At 39.7% G+C, this 21014-nt stretch overlaps 1 protein-coding gene across 2 annotated transcripts in view; it reads right to left on the reverse strand.

Annotated features, from left to right (window-relative positions):
• Positions 1-21014, reverse strand: part of LOC126267267 (uncharacterized) — a 459263-nt gene that overhangs the window by 96106 nt on the left and 342143 nt on the right. For both annotated transcript variants that reach the window (XM_049972334.1, XM_049972333.1), the window contains exons 20-21: positions 8412-8543; positions 7860-8042 (exon numbers count right to left, since the gene is read on the reverse strand). In XM_049972334.1, coding sequence (XP_049828291.1) covers positions 7860-8042; positions 8412-8543 — 315 coding nt within the window. The remainder of the gene's footprint in view (positions 1-7859; positions 8043-8411; positions 8544-21014) is intronic.

The raw sequence follows: 21014 nt of genomic DNA on the forward strand, positions 1-21014 counted from the left end.
AGCAATATAAAAAGGATAGATTGTTACTCAGTATGTAGAGAAGGCATTGAGTCACAGACAGACAATGAAAAGACTGCTCAACATTTAAGGTTTTTTGGAAAAAGAAAACATACATACAGTCACACAATCGCAAATCACCTACATATGACCACTGCCTCCAGGCACTGGGTCCCTTGCATGTGTATGTGAGTTGTTCTTGTGTGAACACGTGTGTGTTTTTATTTCTAAACAAGAAGTTTCTTCTCTGAAAGCTTAAATGTTTAGCAGTCTTTTTCATTGTGTCTTCCTGCAACTCAATTCCTTGTTTATGTGGTGAGTAGCTATCTATCCTTTTCATATGGCTGTATAACAAATCATTATGGTAAACATTATTTCCAAAATATTGTAGCATATTTTCTTAAAACTTTAAAAAATTGTTGGCTTAGTCATTTGCAAAAAACTGCTGATTTTACAGAAAATCAATATTACAGCATTTTATTGAAAGAAGAGGGTATTCACTCATTTGGTAGACAAAGACAAAGATGACATTGCCTGAGTACTTCCTCTAGTGATGATGATGATTATGTGTCAACAAATAACTGTACAGCATCAGGCAGTTCTGAAGATAATAAAATTTTAGCCTTCATCTGTGCAGTTGTACAGCAGAACTGTTTCCAAACTAGTAGTTTTCAAAAGAAATCAACTGTAGACTTTTTCTGCAATATTCAAAGTCAAGTTGTTTGCCAGGAAAATACAGTACATTGGCTAGTTGTGTCTGAAAAGAGAACTGTATGTAAAATGATGAACTGGAGCGAAGTCAATCAACTGCCTGTGGGAAGTATATGTTCATTTGTGCGCTACTTCTTCTACTACTACTACTACATTAAGAAAAAGGGAAACTGTTGTATGGACTCCTAGAAAGAATAAGAACTATACAGATCAAAAGAACCATATTTTTATGTATTTCCACATTCTAGAAAACTGTATATTAATGAATCATAAGTTAACATTCAATTCACTTGTATCCTTAAATCCCTTATGCTACACTACAAAATATACTACATAAACATTACTCAAGTGTATTTTTTTAGCAAAATATGTTTATTAAGTTTCTTGTTGTTGTTGTTGTCTTCAGTCCTGAGACTGGTTTGATGCAGCTCTCCATGCTACTCTATCCTGTGCAAGCTGCTTCATCTCCCAGTACCTACTGCAACATACATCCTTCTGAATCTGCTTAGTGTACTGATCTCTCGGTCTCCCTCTACGATTTTTACCCTCCACGCTGCCCTCCAATGCTAAATTTGTGATCCCTTGATGCCTAAAAACATGTCCTACCAACCGATCCCTTCTTCTAGTCAAGTTGTGCCACAAACTTCTCTTCTCCCCAATCCTATTCAATACCTCCTCATTAGTTACGTGATCTATCCACCTTATCTTCAGTATTCTTCTGTAGCACCACATTTCGAAAGCTTCTATTCTCTTCTTGTCCAAACTAGTTATTGTCCATGTTTCACTTCCATACATGGCTACACTCCAAACAAATACTTTCAGAAACGACTTCCTGATACATAAATCTATATTCGATGTTAACAAATTTCTCTTCTTCAGAAACGCTTTCCTTGCCATTGCCAGTCTACATTTTATATCCTCTCTACTTCGACCATCATCAGTTATTTTACTTCCTAAATAGCAAAACTCCTTTACTACTTTAAGTGTCTCATTTCCTAATCTAATTCCCTCAGCATCACCCGATTTAATTTGACTACATTCCATTATCCTCGTTTTGCTTTTGTTAATGTTCATCTTATATCCTCCTTTCAAGACACTGTCCATTCCGTTCAACTGCTCTTCCAAGTCCTTTGCCGTCTCTGACAGAATTACAATGTCATCGGCGAACCTCAAAGTTTTTACTTCGTCTCCATGAATTTTAATACCTACTCCAAATTTTTCTTTTGTTTCCTTTACTGCTTGCTCAATATACAGATTGAATAACATCGGGGAGAGGCTACAACCCTGTCTCACTCCTTTCCCAACCACTGCTTCCCTTTCATGCCCCTCGACTCTTATTACTGCCATCTGGTTTCTGTACAAATTATAAATAGCCTTTCGCTCCCTGTATTTTACCCCTGCCACCTTTAGAATTTGAAAAAGAGTATTCCAGTCAACATTGTCAAAAGCTTTCTCTAAGTCTACAAATGCTAAGTTTCTTATGCAGCACAAATTTAGTACTTATAATTCTTGTCATTATTACTGAATAATTTTGTCCACAGAGGGGTCACTTACCATATATATTTTACCCATACTGGTACACACTAATATTCAGGTCACATTCCACTGATCCCACTGTTCAGAAAAACTTATAGTAATATTGAATAAGTCAGCAATAGACTAAAAAGAAACGTAAACGTCATGTGACTAGAGCCTCTTGTTGGGTAGTCTGTTCGCTTGGTGCAAGTCTTTTGATTTGATGCCACTTCAGCGATGTGTGCATCAATGGGCGTGAAATGATGATGATTACGACAACACAACATCCAGTCCCTGAGCAGTGAAAATCTCTGACCCAGCTGGGAATTGAACCCGGGCCCTTAGGTTTGATATTCTGTTGAGCTGACCACTCAGCTACCAGGGGCGGACAGGAATAGACTGATGAATAAAATATATTACAAAAGCTCTCATCAAGTCACACATTTTGTTGCCTTCATTGCTGTTGACATTTCTGAGAAACAACAAAACATTTATCTCCTGCTAAACATTATTATTCAGCCTGACATTGCAGTGGTACATGTCACTATAAAGCATAGAAATGTCTCACTTTCCTTTTACTGATTGATGAAAGATATGCATGTGAAAAACATGGCTTAAATTAGTAGTAGTGTAAAGAGCATCTACTGTGCCTGGGCTTGTGGAATTTATGTGCAGATATGAAGAAGAAAACTGCAGGAAATGTGCAGAAAGTGATGACACATGTGTAATTTGGACTGGCCAGAGAGGGGTCACTTGCGCATTGCAGTCATGCTTTGGGTGTGCTGTGGGCCCCAAAGAAGAAAGGGGGCTAATGACAATGACCGAGCACTAAAGAAAAGTCAATATTGTTATATTAGATTCTATTCCTTTGTATCTTGAGTTAAGTATGAACTTATGGTATCAGTCAAGCATTGACGCATCATGTATGAACATGTTGTCTGGAAAGTTTTGTTAATTATCCGTGGTTGTGACTTGAGAACTTATCTGAATATAGAAGAATTTTGGAAACTGTGTTTTGTGACTTCATAGTGAGTTTTTTAAATTGAGAAGCTTTCTTATAGCCTTCACCCCTCCACAATTGGAAAAGAAGTTAGCGGTCAAATACATGGCACTGCATAGCAGGACCATAACATCAAGAGAAAACATGATGGCGACCAGGAAATTCAGTAAAGAAGGCAACTGTTAGTACAGGAAATGAGAAAAGACTTGTCATCTCACAATAAAGCAATCCGTTAAAATCAAATCACAAAAAGAAAAACACCTCAAAATGTGTTGATCAACTTCTCTATCAAGGCTATTGGTTTCTCATACTATACACATATTGCTCATATTGCTGAAAAAAACTTTTCATTGATTGTTCAATCAGTATGATGTTCAGACAAAACATGCACTTTCTGAGCCCATTTTTATACCATCTGCTTTACATCTACACTCCTGGAAATGGAAAAAAGAACACATTAACACCGGTGTGTCAGACCCACCATACTTGCTCCGGACACTGCGAGAGGGCTGTACAAGCAATGATCACACACACGGCACAGCGGACACGCCAGGAACCGCGGTGTTAGCCGTCGAATGGCGCTAGCTGCGCAGCATTTGTGCACCGCCGCCGTCAGTGTCAGCCAGTTTGCCGTGGCATACGGAGCTCCATCGCAGTCTTTAACACTGGTAGCATGACGCGACAGCGTGGACGTGAACCGTATGTGCAGTTGACGGACTTTGAGCGAGGGCGTATAGTGGGCATGCGGGAGGCCGGGTGGACGTAGCGCCAAATTGCTCAACACGTGGGGCGTGAGGTCTCCACAGTACATCGATGTTGTCGCCAGTGGTCGGCGGAAGGTGCACGTGCCCGTCGACCTGGGACCAGACCGCAGCGACGCACGGATGCACGCCAAGACCGTAGGATGCTACGCAGTGCCGTAGGGGACCGCACCGCCACTTCCCAGCAGATTAGGGACACTGTTGCTCCTGGGGTATCGGCGAGGACCATTCGCAACCGTCTCCATGAAGCTGGGCTGCGGTCCCGCACACCGTTAGGCCGTCTTCCGCTCACGCCCCAACATCGTGCAGCCCGCCTCCAGTGGTGTCGCGACAGGCGTGAATGGAGGGACGAATGGAGACGTGTCGTCTTCAGCGATGAGAGTCGCTTCTGCCTTGGTGCCAATGATGGTCGTATGCGTGTTTGGTGCCGTGCAGGTGAGCGCCACAATCAGGACTGCATACGACCGAGGCACACAGGGCCAACACCCGGCATCATGGTGTGAGGAGCGATCTCCTACACTGGCCGTACACCTCTGGTGATCGTCGAGGGGACACTGAATAGTGCACGGTACATCCAAACCGTCATCGGACCCATCGTTCTACCATTCCTAGACCGGCAAGGGAACTTGCTGTTCCAACAGGACAATGCACGTCCACATGTATCCTGTGCCACCCAACGTGCTCTAGAAGGTGTAAGTCAACTACCCTGGCCAGCAAGATCTCCGGATCGGTCCCCCATTGAGCATGTTTGGGACTGGATGAAGCGTCGTCTCACGCGGTATGCACGTCCAGCACGAACGCTGGTCCAACTGAGGCGCCAGGTGGAAATGGCATGGCAAGCCGTTCCACAGGACTACATCCAGCATCTCTACGATCGTCTCCATGGGAGAATAGCAGCCTGCATTGCTGCGAAAGGTGGATATACACTGTACTAGTGCCGACATTGTGCATGCTCTGTTGCCTGTGTCTATGTGCCTGTGGTTCTGTCAATGTGATCATGTGATGTATCTGACCCCAGGAATGTGTCAATGAAGTTTCCCTTTCCTGGGACAATGAATTCACGGTGTTCTTATTTCAATTTCCAGGAGTTTATATAGGTACTACTGACAGCCTTGGGAGAGCCAGTCCTGACAAAACTCTACCATCTGGTGAGCAAGATGTACGAGACAGGCGAAATACCCTCAGACTTCAAGAAGAATATAATAATTCCAATCCCAAAGAAAGCAGGTGTTGACAGATGTGAAAATTACCGAACTATCAGTTTAATAAGTCACAGCTGCAAAATACTAACACGAATTCTTTACAGACGAATGGAAAAACTAGTAGAAGATGACCTCGGGGAAGATCAGTTTGGATCCCGTAGAAATACTGGAACATGTGAGCCAATACTGACCTTACGAGTTATCTTAGAAGAAAGATTAAGGAAGGGAAAACTTACGTTCTTAGCATTTGATAGACTTAGAGGAACCTTTCGACAATGTTGACTGGGATACTCTCTTTCAAATTCTAAATGTGGCAGAGGTAAAATACAGGGAGCAAAAGGCTATTTGCAATTTGTACAGAAACCAGATGGCAGTTATAAGAGTCGAGGGACATGAAAGGGAAGCAGTGGTTGGGAAGGGAGTGAGACAGGGTTGTAGCCACTCCTCGATGTTATTCAATCTGTATATTGAGCAAGCAGTGAAGGAAACAAAAGAAAAATTCAGAGTAGGTATTAAAATCCAGGGAGAAGAAATAAAAACTTTGAGGTTTGCCGATGACATTGTAATTCTGTCAGAGACAGCAAAGGACTTGGAAGAGCAGTTGAACGGAATGGATAGTGTCTTGAAAGGAGGATATAAGATGAACATCAACAAAAGCAAAACGAGGATAATGGAATGTAGTCGAATTAAGTCAGGTGATGCTGAGGGAATTAGATTAGGAAATGAGACACTTAAAGTAGTAAAGGAGTTTTGCTACTTGGGGAGCAAAATAACTGATGATGGTCGAAGTAGAGAGGATGTAAAATGTAGACTGGCAATGGGAAGGAAAGCGTTTCTGAAGAAGAGAAATTTGTTAATATCTAGTATAGATTTAAATGTCAGGAAGTCATTTCTGAAAGTATTTGTATGGATCATAGCCATGTATTCACAAGAAGAGAATAGAAGCTTTCAAAGTGTGGTGCTACAGAAGAATGCAGATGATTAGATGGGAGATCACATAACTAATGAGGAGGTATTGAATCGGATTGGGGAGAAGAGAAGCTTGTGGCACAACTTGACCATAAGAAGGGATCGGTTGGTAGGACATGTTCTAAGGCATCAAGGGATCACCAATTTCATATTGGAGGGCAGCGTGGAGGGTAAAAATCATAGATGGAGACCAAGACGTGACTACACTAAGCAGATTCAGAAGGATGTAAGTTGCAGTATGTACTGGGAGATGAAGAAGCTTGCACAGGATAGAGTAGCATGGAGAGCTGCATCAAACCAGTCTCAGGACTGAAGACCACAACAACAACAACAACAACAACAACAGGTACTCCCACTGAAAATATTCTTGTAAGGATAATTTTGCCACTGTATGTTCTAGCACTATCAATGGCATGATCTAACCCAGCAAAGTGAAACAGAACTGTGAGACAATTCATGTTATATAGCAGACAATGTGCATACTAGCATAATAAATAATATGTACGAATAGTTACAGACAGGGAGTCTATGCGGGCAATTTGCATAATACACTGTTGTGAAGCATTTTCTGGAATATAGTATTCATAACCATGGTTCCTTCTTCAGTTGCATTTTCTCTGTTTGGAATTCATAGTTGGGAGTTTGCTCTTCACCATACATTCAAATTCTACCATCCATATTCCCCCAGCCTAAGCTAAAGTCTTCTGCAACAGACCTCCAGCATACATTTCTTCAAGATGTGGAGATTAAATTAAAGAAGGGTATTCTGCATACATTATTATATAGTCCATTCAATGTGGAGATTATATTAAAGGAAGGTATTCTGCATGCGTTAGTATATAGTCCATTCTAATTCCTAGAACTGGGCTCAGAAATATATACATACCTTTGAAATAAAAGTAAAGAAATCAAAGAATCACAGGACTGTATCAGCGTTCAAAACTTATTCAGTGGTTTCAGATGTTGTTTCAAGTAAGTCATTCTAGTTGTTAGAGCACTGTTAAGAAATGAACTCTGATGTTCACCTCTAGAATTATCATTTATGACTCATTTACAGTATAGCTAACATTTTGGTGTGGCTGATGTAAGTTATGTCTAGGTGGCAATTAAATGTCCTCAGAGGTTAAAACTTTAGTGTAATATCATTCACTTTCACCTGATGTTCACCTCTAGAATTATCATTTATGACTCATTTACAGTATAGCTAACATTTTGGTGTGGCGGATGTAAGTTATGTCTAGGTGGCAATTAAATGTCCTCAGAGGTTAAAACTTTAGTGTAATATCATTCACTTTGTATCATTTTCTAATGGCAGCTTGTTGTACCTCAGGTTTAGCAGCAATATTTCAATGGTCATAGAGACATAAAACTGGTATGGACTTAAGGGTTGTTTATCAGCTCATTTACCATCACAAATATATTACTGGTGTGGCTGCTCATGCACTCCACTGATGGCGAGTTGATGTGCACTAGTACAAAGAATAATGTATGTGCTCTCCAAGTAGTCTCTGTCCAATTTGCTTACTATATAATCACCAACTTTGTGTTTTGTTCATTTAACTGCAAATGTTTTTATTTATCAAATATTTGTAATTTTGAGGGCAGGACTTGCCTATTTCAACTATGAAGGCCACAATGCTCCAACTTCAGTAATTTTGGTTAATGTATGAAGTGACATAAGACTTGGATGGAGAAAAAACTTACCATCATAGTTTATATACTTTCCCTTGCGGAAGTAGGTTATACCAGGTGGGTTTCGATAACCATATTTCTTCGCCATCAAACGGTCTTTACACTTTACTATTTTGATTCCATATTCAGCAGCTTCATCATCAATTAATTCCATATGGCGCAGAACTCTTGGAGATATTGGGTTGTCCTCAGTATCTGAACTTCCAAAATTCCAGAATAAACACAAAATCACTCTGCTTAATAGACAATAAATTATTGTATACAAGATAGCTGATATTTCCTTCAAAATTTGTTAAATATTGGTAAAAATAAAGATTTTGTCATCCAGCATTTAGTAATTATGCAAATAAAAACCAATGGAGTGTGTAAATATAACAACTCACGGTGTCGTAAAGTGTTTGAGGATCAGGGAGAGAAATGTAGGCACATAAACAACAACACGCAATTTTCTGTGTGTGTGTGTGTGTGTGTGTGTGTGTGAACTTTTCTGATACAGGCCACACTATTACGTGCACACTATTTATATATGCAACAAAAATCTATCAGAAATTTAAGACAACTTACAAAAAATCACTGCAAGGAACTCCTTTGTTTCAATGTACTTGAACAACTTGTCACGGTTCACTTCCTCAATACTTTCATCATTTTTTTGATCTAGCATCCAATCCAGCACATCAGTTTCGTCGAGTAAATTACCTGAACATAGTAACATTTCTGTTTATTTCATAATATACATGAATAAATACCTCTAAGAACAACGTATATTTATCTTTAATCTTTTATTTTGATTTACATGACATCTTAATATTTGTCAGTAAAACATAAGAGTGAGTAACACGTTGATTGAAACCGAAAAAAAGAGTATGTAGACCATAGCACAGATGTAGAAGACATAGTGAATAGCAAAAATGTAAACTATGATAAGTGACAACAGAGGACAGAAAGGTCATCAAACAGTAGTTACTGAAATAGTTTACAACTCAGCAAACTGAGACACTAGCAGCAGTACAGATTTTTTTCTGTTGGTCCAGTATGCAAGTATGCATTACAATTTCCTTCGGAACTAAAGATTTCTGTCTACCCTTGGTCAATTGCAGCATCACATTGTCACTGAATAGGCTGTATAGTCTGTACACTATGATATAAATTTAATAAATCTCTTCAAGATATAATAAAAATATAATTAATTCAAAATTACCATCAGAGCCAAATTCACTCATCTATTATGTTACAACTATGGTTTGTTCATCATATATGTAAATGTGACACTGACGTACATGGTTTTTGTTTAGCAAAAAGAAATAATACACTAGTAGCCCTCTTAAAAAGAGAGTAGCTTGGTTTCTGTACACATGACAGTAAATCCACTATCCATTTCCATCATAAATTAATTTACTCACTTTTTCAAGTCCCTGTGAGTCTATATTCTGTGACTGTGCAATAACTCTTCCCCTTTGCAGTATATTTCTTACTCCTTATTTTCAATTACCTTTTATTCTATATGATTAATTGAACTCAATTCTTTCCTTGCCCATGTACTGCAGCTCTGATATTTTTACTTCAAATACTTTTTTATCTTTGAACATTTTACACACTATGACTTCAAAAGTGTCTGGACACCCCCAAAAACATACGTTTTTCATATTAGGTGCGTTGTGCTGCCACCTACTGCCAGGTAATCCATATCAGCAACCGCAGTAGTCATTAGACATTGTGAGAGAGCAGAATGGACCACTCCGCAGACCTCTCGGATTTAGAACATGGTCAGGTGATTGGGTGTCACTTGTGTCATTTTCCTATAGGCGAGATTTCCATACTCCTAAACATCCCTAGGTTCACTGTTTCCGTTGTGATAGTGAAATGGAAACATGAAGGGACACATACAGCACAAAAGCGTTCAAGCACTGACAATTTAAGAGGGCCGTAATGTATAGTAGGCAGACAACTATCCAGACCATCACTCGGGAATTCCGAACTGCAACAAGAGCCACTGCAAGTATTATGACTATTAGGCGGAGGGTGAGAAAACTTGCATTTCATGGTCAACTGGCTGCTCATAAGCCACACATCATGCCGGTAAATGCCAAACGATGCCTTGCTTGGTGTAAGGAGTGTAAACATTGGATAATTGAACAGTAGAAAAACACTGTGTGGAGTGACAAATCAAAGTACGCAATGTGGTGATCCATTGGCAGGGTGTGGGTATGGCGAATTCCCAGTGAACGTCACCTGCCAGCTTGTGTAGCCTGCACAGGCCTACATTGATGTTTTAAGTGGTCCAAATGTTGAAGGGCAATTCAGGGATGGTGATTGCATCTTTCAACATGATTGAGCATGTGTTCATAAGGCACGGCCTGTGGCGGATTGGTTACATGCAATAATATCCCTGTAATGGACTGGCCTGCACGGAGTCCTAATCTGAATCCTGTATAACACCTTTTGGATGTTTTGGAGTGCTGACTTCATGCCAGGCCTCACTGACCAACATTGATACCTCTCCTCAGTGTAGCACTCCACGAACAATGGGCTGCCATTCCCCAAGAAACCTTCCAGCACCTGATTGAATGTATGGCTGCAAGATTGGAAGTTGTCATCAAGGCCAATACTATATTGAATTCCAGCATTATCAACAGTGGGTGCCACGAACTTGTAAGTCATTTTCAGCAAGGTGTGTGGCTACTTTTGATCACATAGTGTATCTGCAGAGACCATTTATCCTCTCAGAGCCTAATAGAAAAGCCCGAAGCATAATCTGGTTTGTTGTTATTTTTAATGGACATGCATAATTTCTAAACTAATTCATCAACAACATGTCCCTAAACCCTTTCCAGGCAGCACAGATAATAATAATGTGTTGTAACTGAGTAATTTTACACAAGAAACATCAACAGGAATGACTGGAGGAACAAACAAAAACATTTCTTTACCTTTCATGATGAAAGTACACATTTGTGTTGGACATTCTGTGGGTGATAGGAAGTGTACCTGTTGTTGTCATAGTATGTACCATAAACAATTCTTCAAAACTGGGATGCTTGTTGTTGGCAAATCTTTCAAACAATTAGGTATTGCCTCTAATACACAAATAATTAGTCAGTGCCTTTAATGACTCACTCTAGCACATGTATATACTGTTGCTGAGAAATCTCTCCACATTACCATGATGATGCACTGAGTCAGAGTCCTGGAAAGTTATGTACTTAGTTTCTTTTATGTTTTCTTAATAGCACATTTTTTAAACTCCATGCACGTTTTTCTGTGATGTAATCTTGCATTTTTGATAACAGTAAAGCATAGGGTCAGGCAGTCTGTAGCACTGCTGTCGTTACTTCTGAACAGGTAGATAAAAGTTCATAAGGCATCAACCTCCATTGGTAACACATTAGGTGGGCAGCAAGTTGCATATCTAGGCATCTGACTGTGCTACTATAGTAAATTCTTAAGTTAATAATACTAAGATGGGTAGTATGTGTGCATGCTGTATGCAGATGCAGGAGGTGCTGGCCGCAGTTCACAAACAGCTGAATATGCTTTTGGCTATGGTCAGTCATGCTGCTGTCTACAAATATAGTACTGGTGGAAACACTGGTATGTTGCACAGGATCTCAGGTGTCACCTGTCTCACCAAACGGCTCTGCTGCTGAGGAACCTCCAGGTGTTCCCAACGTGGTGGAACTGCCCTCACAACAGGATGATTGGCGGGTGGTAACACATGCATATTGCTTGAGGCAAAGGGCGAATGTGGAGACTGGCCATGTGGTCTTGCTTGTTCGCCCTATGAGTGAACAGGTGGTCTTCAGAAGGGTCTGAGTAGCACACAGGATCAGGAGTTTGCTACCTATCAGGAACACCGATGCTAGGTGCATTATGGAGCCCTTTCGGGAAATAGAATTCATAGGCGGAATGAAAGCCAATGTGCACTCGATATGTCTGACATGGAGCCTCATCTGAGATCTGGTGGTGGCATTGCTTGTGGCTATTGAGTGTGCAGGTTGCATTCATCGGCAAATTGTCACTCACATTGGCCATAATTATGGCTGTTGCTTGGATTCTGAAGTCATTCTCAGTTAATACAGGTAGGGCTGCCAGAGGTGGTGAGCACTCCTGTCATTGCATGCAGGATGCAAGCAGAGCTCACAATTTATGGCATTGTTCTCAGAGTCAATTGGGGTCCTTTGGTTTGGAACTGAGTGGAGGGTGTAAACCAAAGGCTTCATCAATTCTGTGACAGTCTTGGCTGCAGATTTATGGACCTGCATCAGTGTACAATGCCCCTTGATGATCAGGACTGTACTACACAATGGAAGCAGCTACTCACATACCAGACTACTTGTGGTGTGCATATGGGGGTTCTTTTAGTTTAGGCAGTACTTTGAAGTAGTCTGATGAAAACTCGCCAGATGACATGCAGATAGTAAAATCAGACTGCATTCTGCAAAATAACACATTGACTGTCAAAATTTTATCTCTAAGTTGTCGAAGTATTCGTAGCAAATTTCCCAAATTTACAGCCCTCCAGGAAATTTCTCATGCTCAAATTATTCTTGGGAGCCAGAGCTGGCTGCAACAGGAAGTAAAAATCTCTGAGATACTTAGCAGTTCAGGAAATGTATATAAAAAATACACTTAGAGACCATAGGAGGGGGCGTGTTGATTACAGTTGACAAAAAAAGTATTGTCATTAATTAAGTCAAATTTCAAACAATGGAATATACAGCATGGGATAATGACAATATCATGGAAAATATAGACTGCTACGTACCATATAGTCGAGATGCTGGCTCACCGACAAGCACAACATAATGACTGCTAAATAAGTGAGATTTTGCCCAAAAGACCTTCTTCTAAAGTTGACAACACAATAAAACACACACACACACACACACACACTTATATTCATGAAGCATAACTCACACATATGACCACTGTCCCTGGCCAGTAACATTGGATTCAAAGTGGTCATGTGTGTGTAACTTGTGTTTGTGTGAATATGTGTGTGTGTGTGTGTGTGTGTGTGTGTGTGTGTGTGTGTGTGTGTGTGTTGTCTACTTTAAAAGGCCTTTTGACTGAAACCCCAATTGTTTAGCAGTCTTTTTGTTGTGCCTGTCACTCAACATCTCCACTACATGGTGAGTAACATTCTATTCTTTTCATAATGAAGTCAAATTTCAGTGTGAAAGTGGAGTTATTTGATCATGTATAACAGGTCTAGGTGAAATCAAGTTCATTGTTGAATTTTTTACCAGCCACCAAACTCTGCTGTGACAGTTTTAGAGTCACTCATAGATAGTCTACTCTCAGTAGTTAGGAAATACTCAGATCACAAAATATTAGTTAGAAGCAATAGAAACAACAGTAACTTCTTGGGTATAGACTGGAATTTCTACTGATTCACTGCCAGGGGGAACAGACAGATAATCTTTTGTCTGAAAGTCTTGCAGCATGTAGTTACATCCTTTAGGAACAATATTTTCATTTATCCACATAATTTCTATCCCTCTCAATTGCCTTATGCCATCTTGGAACCAGCACCTGTATATCCGCACGGTAAAATTCTGGACCAACCTGTTGGAGCCACTGTTTGGCAGCGTGCACAAGGAAGTCATCATCTTCAAACATTGTTCCACGAAGAGAGAATTTCAGTTTCCCAAAGAGATGATAGTCACATGGAGCCAGGTCACGACTGTAAGGCGTATGGTTCAGTGTTGTCCATCCGAGGTTTGTGATCGCTTCCATGGTTTTTTGATTGACATGTGGCCATGCATTGTCATGCAACAGTAAAATACCCTGCTTTTTCTGATGTGGTCAAACACGACTCAGTCGAGCTTCAAGTTTCTTCAGTGTCGTCACATGTTGTTGTTGTTCTGGTCTTCAGTCCTGAGACTGGTTTGATGCAGCTCTCCATGCTACTCTATCCTGTGCAAGCTTCTTCATCTCCCAGTACCTACTGCAACTTACATCCTTCTGCATCTGCTTAGTGTATTCATCTCTCGGTCTCCCTCTACGGATTTTACCCTCCATGCTGCCCTCCAATACTAAATTGGTGATCCCTTGATGCCTCAGAACATGTCCTACCATCTGATCCCTTCTTCTAGTCAAGTTGTGCCACAAACTCCTCTTCTCCCCAATCCTATTCAATACCTCCTCATTAGTTATGTGATCTACCCATCTAATCTTCAGCATTCTTCTGTAGCACCACATTTTGAAAGCTTCTATTCTCTTCTTGTCCAAACTATTTGTCATCCATGATTCACTTCCATAAATGGCTACACCCCATACAAATACTTTCAGAAATGACTTCCTGACACTTAAATCTATACTCGATGTTAACAAATTTCTCTTCTTCAGAAACGCTTTCCTTCCCATTGCCAGTCTACATTGTACATCCTCTCTACTTTGACCATCATCAGTTATTTTGCTCCCCAAATAGCAAAACTCCTTTACTACTTTAAGTGTCTCATTTCCTAATCTAATTCTCCGAGCATCATCAGACTTAATTCGACTACATTCCATTATCCTCATTTTGCTTTTGTTGGTGTTCATCTTATACCCTCCTTTCAAGACACTATCCATTCCGTTCAACTGCTCTTCCAAGTCCTTTGCTGTCTCTGACTGAATTACGATGTCATCGGCAAACCTCAAAGTTTTTATTTCTTCTCCATGGATTTTAATACCTACTCCAAATTTTTCTTTTGTTTCCTTCACTGCTTGCTCAATATACAGATTGAATAACATCGGGGAGAGGCTACAACCCTGTCTCCCTCCCTTCCCAACAACTGCTTCACTTTCATTTCCCTCGACTCTTATAACTGCCATCCGGTTTCTGTACAAATTGTAAATAGCCTTTCGCTACCTGTATTTTACCTCTGCCACATTTAGAATTTGAAAGAGAGTATTCCAGTAAACATTGTCAAAAGGTTTCTCTAAGTCTACAAATGCTAAGAACGTAGGTTTGCCTTTGCTTAATCTTTCTTCTAAGGTGAGTCGTAAGGTCAGTATTGCCTCACGTGTTCCAGTATTTCTTTTTTCTTTTTTTGGTGATCAGTCTACTGACTGGTTTGATTCGGCCCACCATGAATTCCTTTCCTGTGCTAAACTCTTCATCTCAGAGTATTTCTATGGAATCCAAACTGATCTTCCACTTCTACCAGTTTTTACATTCGTCTGTAAAGAATTTGTGTTATTATTTTGTAGGCATGACTTATTAAACTGATAGTTCCGTAATTTTCACTTTGGTCAACACCTACTTTCTTTGGGATTGGAATTATTATATTCTTCTAGAAGTCTGACGGTATTTCGCCGGTCTCATACATCTTGCTCACCAGATGGTAGAGTTTTGTCAGGACTGGCTCTCCCAAGGCGGTCAGCAGTTCTAATGGAATGTTGTCTACTCCTGGGGCCTTGTTTCGACACAGGTCTTTCAGTGCTCTCTCGAACTCTTCATGCAGTATCATATCTCCCATTTCATCTTCATCTACATCCTCTTCCATTTCCATAATACTGTCCTCAAGTATATCAACCTTGTATAGACCCTCTATATACTCCTTCCACCTTTCTGCTTTCCCTTCTTTGCTTAGAATTGGGTTTCCATCTGAGCTCTTTGTATTCATACAAATGGTTCTTTTTTCTCCAAAGGTCTCTTTAATTTTCCTGTAGGCAGTATCTATCTTACCCCTAGTGAGATACGCCTCTACATCCTTACATTTGCCCTCTAGCCATCCCTGCTTAGCCATTTTGCGCTTCCTGTCAATCTCATTTTTGAGACATTTGTATTCCTTTTTTCCTGCTTGATTTATTGCATTGCATTGCATTGTCGTCATATATGCATCAGAATTTAGGGTGGTTCCACTTGGCATGATGCCTACAAGCAAGAGTCTTTCGGAATTGAAAAACACCGTAGCCATAACTTTTCCAGCAGAAGGTTTGGTTTTGATTTTTTTTTTTTTCTTGGGTGACTGCGTCACTCACTGGAACAGATTACCTAAGTTTGAAAACAAGTGGGATGGATGTATCTACACACTGTAAAACTTTCACACATGCAGAATGAAAACTGTATTTTTACAAAAATAGTGTGCATTTCCTTTGGAGTGGCTCTCATAGATTGTTCAGCATCCCACATGCAATGAAAATATTTTAGACCCTTTAGTATTAACAGGTCTGACTTTATCAACAGCATCATTATAGAGACAGGGATTAGTGACCATAATGTCATTATAGCAACTTTGTTTACTAAAGCCAATAAATCATTCCCAGCTAGGATAGTATTTTTGCTAGAATGAGCAGATAAGCAGTTGTTATCATCATATGTAGGTGCTAAATTTATATTATTTAGTTACAGTGTAATGAATCTTGAGGAATTATGGACAAAGTTTAGACTGATTGTAAATCTTTCTCTGGAGAAGTGTGTGACAAGTTAATGAATTACGGATAGAAAGGACCCACTGTTGTTCAAAAATAAAATTCAGAAAATACCAGGCAAGAAAAGACTGTTGCACTCTCAGCTCAAATGAGAATGTGCAGATGACAACAGGCAACAGTTAATAGAGATCTTGTGCCTGTAAAAAGATCAATGTGGAAAGCATACAACAGCTGTCACCAACATACCTTAGTAAAAGGTATTGCCAAGAAATCAAGTAAATTCTGGTCCTATGTAAAATCACTAAGTGGGTCTAAGGCTTCTATCCAATCACTCATTGACAGTCTGAAGTGGCAATAGAAGACAGCAGCAAAATAAAAGCCAAAGTTTTACATTTCGCATTTAATAAATTATTCATACAGGAGAATCATACAAACAAACCATCATTTGACCATCACACAGGCCCTCATATAGAGAACATAGTAATAAGCATCCCTGCCATAGAGAAACAATTGAAAGAGTTGAAAGCAAATAAATTGCCAGGTCCAGATAGAATCACAATTCAGTTTTACGTAGAGTACTCAACAGCACTGACCCCTTACTTAACTGGCATTTATTACGAATCTCTCACCCAACACAATGATCCAAGTGATTGATGAAAAGTACAGATGACTCCTGTCTATAAAAAGGGTACAAGAATGGACCTGCAAAATTACAGACCAATATTCTTAACATCAGTTTGCTGGAAAATTCTTGAAACACATGGTGGCTTGCAGAGTATGTACTTAGATGTAGAGGTAGACACTGAGAAATCTTTTCCAATTACCACAATGTCTGGATATTTTTCTGTGTCCACAATGAATTTCCTTGACATGGAAAAGCTTCTGTCCACGAATCAACATGGTTTTAGAATTCATTGCTTGTGCAAAACTCAGCTTGCACTCGTTTCACATGATATTCTGTAAACTATGTATGAAGGGCAATACCAGCATAATCCATATTCTTATATTTCTGAAAAGCATTTGACACAGAGACCCATTGCAGACAATTGATGAAGGAACAAGCATTTGTAATAGGTTCCCAGATATGTGAGTGGCTCAAAGACTTCTTAAATGACAGAACCCAGAGCACTGTCTTCCATGGGGAGCATTCATCAAAGACAAGACTATATATTGGAGTGTCCTACTGAAGCGTAATACAACTTCTGTTATTTTCTGTATACATAAATGATAAGGTGAATGGTGAGCAACAATCTGTGGCTGTTTGTTGGTGATGCTGTGGTGTTGGGGAGGTGTCATCATTGAGTTACTGTAGGAGGATACATGATGACTTTGACAAAGTTTCTAGTAGATGTGATGAATGGCAGCTAGCAGTAAATGTAAAAAAATGCAAGTTAATGCAGATGAGTAGAAGAAACAAACCCATAATTTTCAGATACATCATTAGTAGTGTGCTGCTTGACACATTCACATTGCTTAAACATCTAGGAGGATTGTTGCAAAGCAATATAAAACACAATGAGCATGTACGGATTACAATAGGGAAGGCAAATGGTCAATGCCGATTTATTGAGAGAATTGTAGGAAAGTGTGCTTCATATGTAAAGGAGACTGCACATAGGACACAACTGTGAACCATTTCTGAGTACTGCTCAAGTGTTTGGGATCTGCAAATGGTAGCATTAAAGGAATACATCAAAGTAATTCAGAGGTGGGATAATAGATTTGTTACTGGTAAGTTCAAACAGCACACAAGTATTACGAAGACACTTCAAGAACTCAAATGGGAATCCCTGGAGGAAAAGCAATATTCTTTGTGAGGAACATCATTGAGAAAATTTAGAAAACCGACATTTAAAGCTGACAGCAGAACAATTGCACTGTCACTGACATACATTTTGCATAAGGACCACAGACATAAGATATGAGAAATTAAGGCTTGTATGGAGGCATAAAGCCAGTTGTTTTCTCTCACTCCATTTATAAGTAGAACAGGAAAGGAAATTACTAGTAGCGGTACAGCCTACTCTCCACCACACACCACATGGTGGCTTGCAGCGTATGTACCTAGATGTAGAGATAGACACTGAGAAATCTTGTCCACTTACCATGTTGTCTGGATATATTTCCCTGTACACTGATGCAGCTTTTCTACATTACATCCCAGTGTGTTGTCCATGAAAACATGTCACAACTAATGTGAAATCCAAATATTTGTCTATGACTGAAGATTCTATATTTTTACACAAGTGTCTCCATATACAAACACAGCAATCATTTCTTTTTTTTGCCCAGAGTCATGGCTTATGTACAAAGCACTGCATTTAAGAGAATGTAAAGTTGCTGAAGAAACTCTGAGAGATTTTTCTGACTTAAGACAGCCAGTGCTATTTGCCTTCAAAATCCACACCTTATGGTCTGTATTTATGAGCACACTGAGCTCCTACCACGAGAATATTCTATAGACCTCAAGTGGTTATTCCAGTATCAGAAAATTTTGGCCCTCTTAACAAAGCTGGTCTCATAATTTGGTGAAATTTGTGTCCTTTTACACTCCTATAGTTCAATTCTTTTATCTTGGCGGTGCGTGCATGCCCGCCCAAACGCAGGAGATTGCTGTGTCGCCAATTGCACGCGCTAAGAGAAGCAGCACCATAGTAAAATTCACAAACTTATGTTAAGGGGGGAGTGTACAGTTTATGAAGGAAAGCCACCAGGGTCGCATTAACCCTTTCGCTGCTATAGAGACATGCTCCCCGCATTCCACACTGTGCGCGATTTTGTCATCACTCCACTGCTCACCTGTGCAGACACATGGTGCTTTGACTGCTTTGACACACATTATCATTGTTGTTGTTGTGGTCTTCAGTCCTAAGACTGGTTTGATGGAGCTCTCCATGCTACTCTATACTGTGCAAGCATCTTCATCTCCCAGTTCATACTGCAACCTACATCCTTCTGAATCTGCTTAGTGTATTCACCTCTTGGTCTACCTCTACGATTTTTACCCTCCACGCTGCCCTCCAGTAATAAATTGGTGATCCCTTGATGCCTCAGAACATGTCCTACCAACCGATCCCTTCTTCTCGTCAAGTTGTGCCACAAACTTCTCTTCTCCCCAATCCTATTCAATACCTCCTCGTTAGTTATGTGATCTCCCATCTAATCTTCAGCATTCTTCTGTAGCACCACACTTCGAAAGCTTCTATTCTCTTCTTGTCCAAAATATCTATTGTCCATGTTTCACTTCCATACATGGCTACACTCCACACAAATACTTTCAGAAATGACTTCCTGACACTTAAATCTATACTTGACGTTAACAAATTTCTCTTCTTCACAAACGCTTTCCTTGCCATTGCCAGTCTTCATTTTATATCCTCTCTACTTCAACCATCATCAGTTATTTTGCTCCCCAAATAGCAAAACTCCTTTACTACTTTAAGTGTCTCATTTCCTAATCTAATTCCCTCAGCATCACCCGACTTAATTTGACTACATTCCATTATCCTCGTTTTGCTTTTGTTGATGTTCATCTTATACCCTCCTTTCAAGACACTGTCCATTCTGTTCAACTGCTCTTCCAAGTCCTTTGCTGTCTCTGACAGAATTACGATGTCATCGGCAAACCACAAAGTTTTTATTTCTTCTCCCTGGATTTTAATACCTACTCCAAATTTTTCTTTTGTTTCCTTCACTGCTTGCTCAATATACAGATTGAATAACATTGAGGAGTGGCTACAACCCTGTCTCACTCCCTTCCCAACCACTGCTTCCCTTTCATGTCCCTCGACTCTTATAACTACCATCTGGTTTCTGTACAATTGCAAATAGCCTTTTGCTCCCTGTATTTTACCTCTGCCACATTTAGAATTTGAAAGAGAGTATTCCAGTCAACATTGTCAAAAGGTTTCTCTAAGTCTATTAAATGCTAAGAACGTAAGTTTGCCCTTCCTTAATCTTTCTTCTAAGATAACTCGTAAGGTCAGTATTGCCTCACGTGTTCCAGTATTTCTACGGAATCCAAACTGATCTTCCCCGAGGTTGGCTTCTACTAGCTTTTCCATTCGTCTGTAAAGAATTTGTGTTAGTATTTTGCAGCTGTGGCTTATTAGACTGATTGTTCAGTAATTTTCACACTTTATCATACGATTTCACAAAAACTATTTGGCCCAAAATATTTGATTTTTACACATGTTCTTGACTGATACCTTCTCCCCATAAATGACTTAATTTTGTTTCAATGTTCAACGCAGTTAGGTAATGTGCAGCATTAGATGTAGTAAACCATTGCACGAAATTTTGGTGAGTTTGCAGAGGTAAAATTCCACAGCATATACTTTCCATATTGACGATTTTAGTTGCCACTAGAAATTTCAAAAAATTACACTCAAACGAATAAAATTCATGAAGTAAGACACTTTGATATTTTTTTAAATAACGAAAATATTAAGCATCAAACAAGGTTTGAACTTAGAATCTTTTGCTTAGCAACCAAACGCTTTAAGCATTCCGCTAATGCAGCTCGTCACCCAATATACCTCCCGGAGGACTTTATAATATGACACAAAATACCGACAAACACTGTTGGTATGACTATGAATTACTCTTGTTTCATCGAAGTACAATAGGAAATAAACAATTACCGCTGTTCTTTATTGTGAAAGAGTGGTTAGTGAGAATCATACAAACACCTTTTCTTGCTATCGCCTGAATTAAGAGGCTTATTGCTTGTTTGGTTTAATTAATTAATAGAATATGAAGCAATTGGTATAAAGAATGCTTTTTCCAAACTTTCTATAAAAGAAAGTT

The sequence above is a fragment of the Schistocerca gregaria genome, chromosome 4, assembly GCF_023897955.1.
Source record: "Schistocerca gregaria isolate iqSchGreg1 chromosome 4, iqSchGreg1.2, whole genome shotgun sequence".
Classification (NCBI taxonomy): domain Eukaryota; kingdom Metazoa; phylum Arthropoda; class Insecta; order Orthoptera; family Acrididae; genus Schistocerca; species Schistocerca gregaria.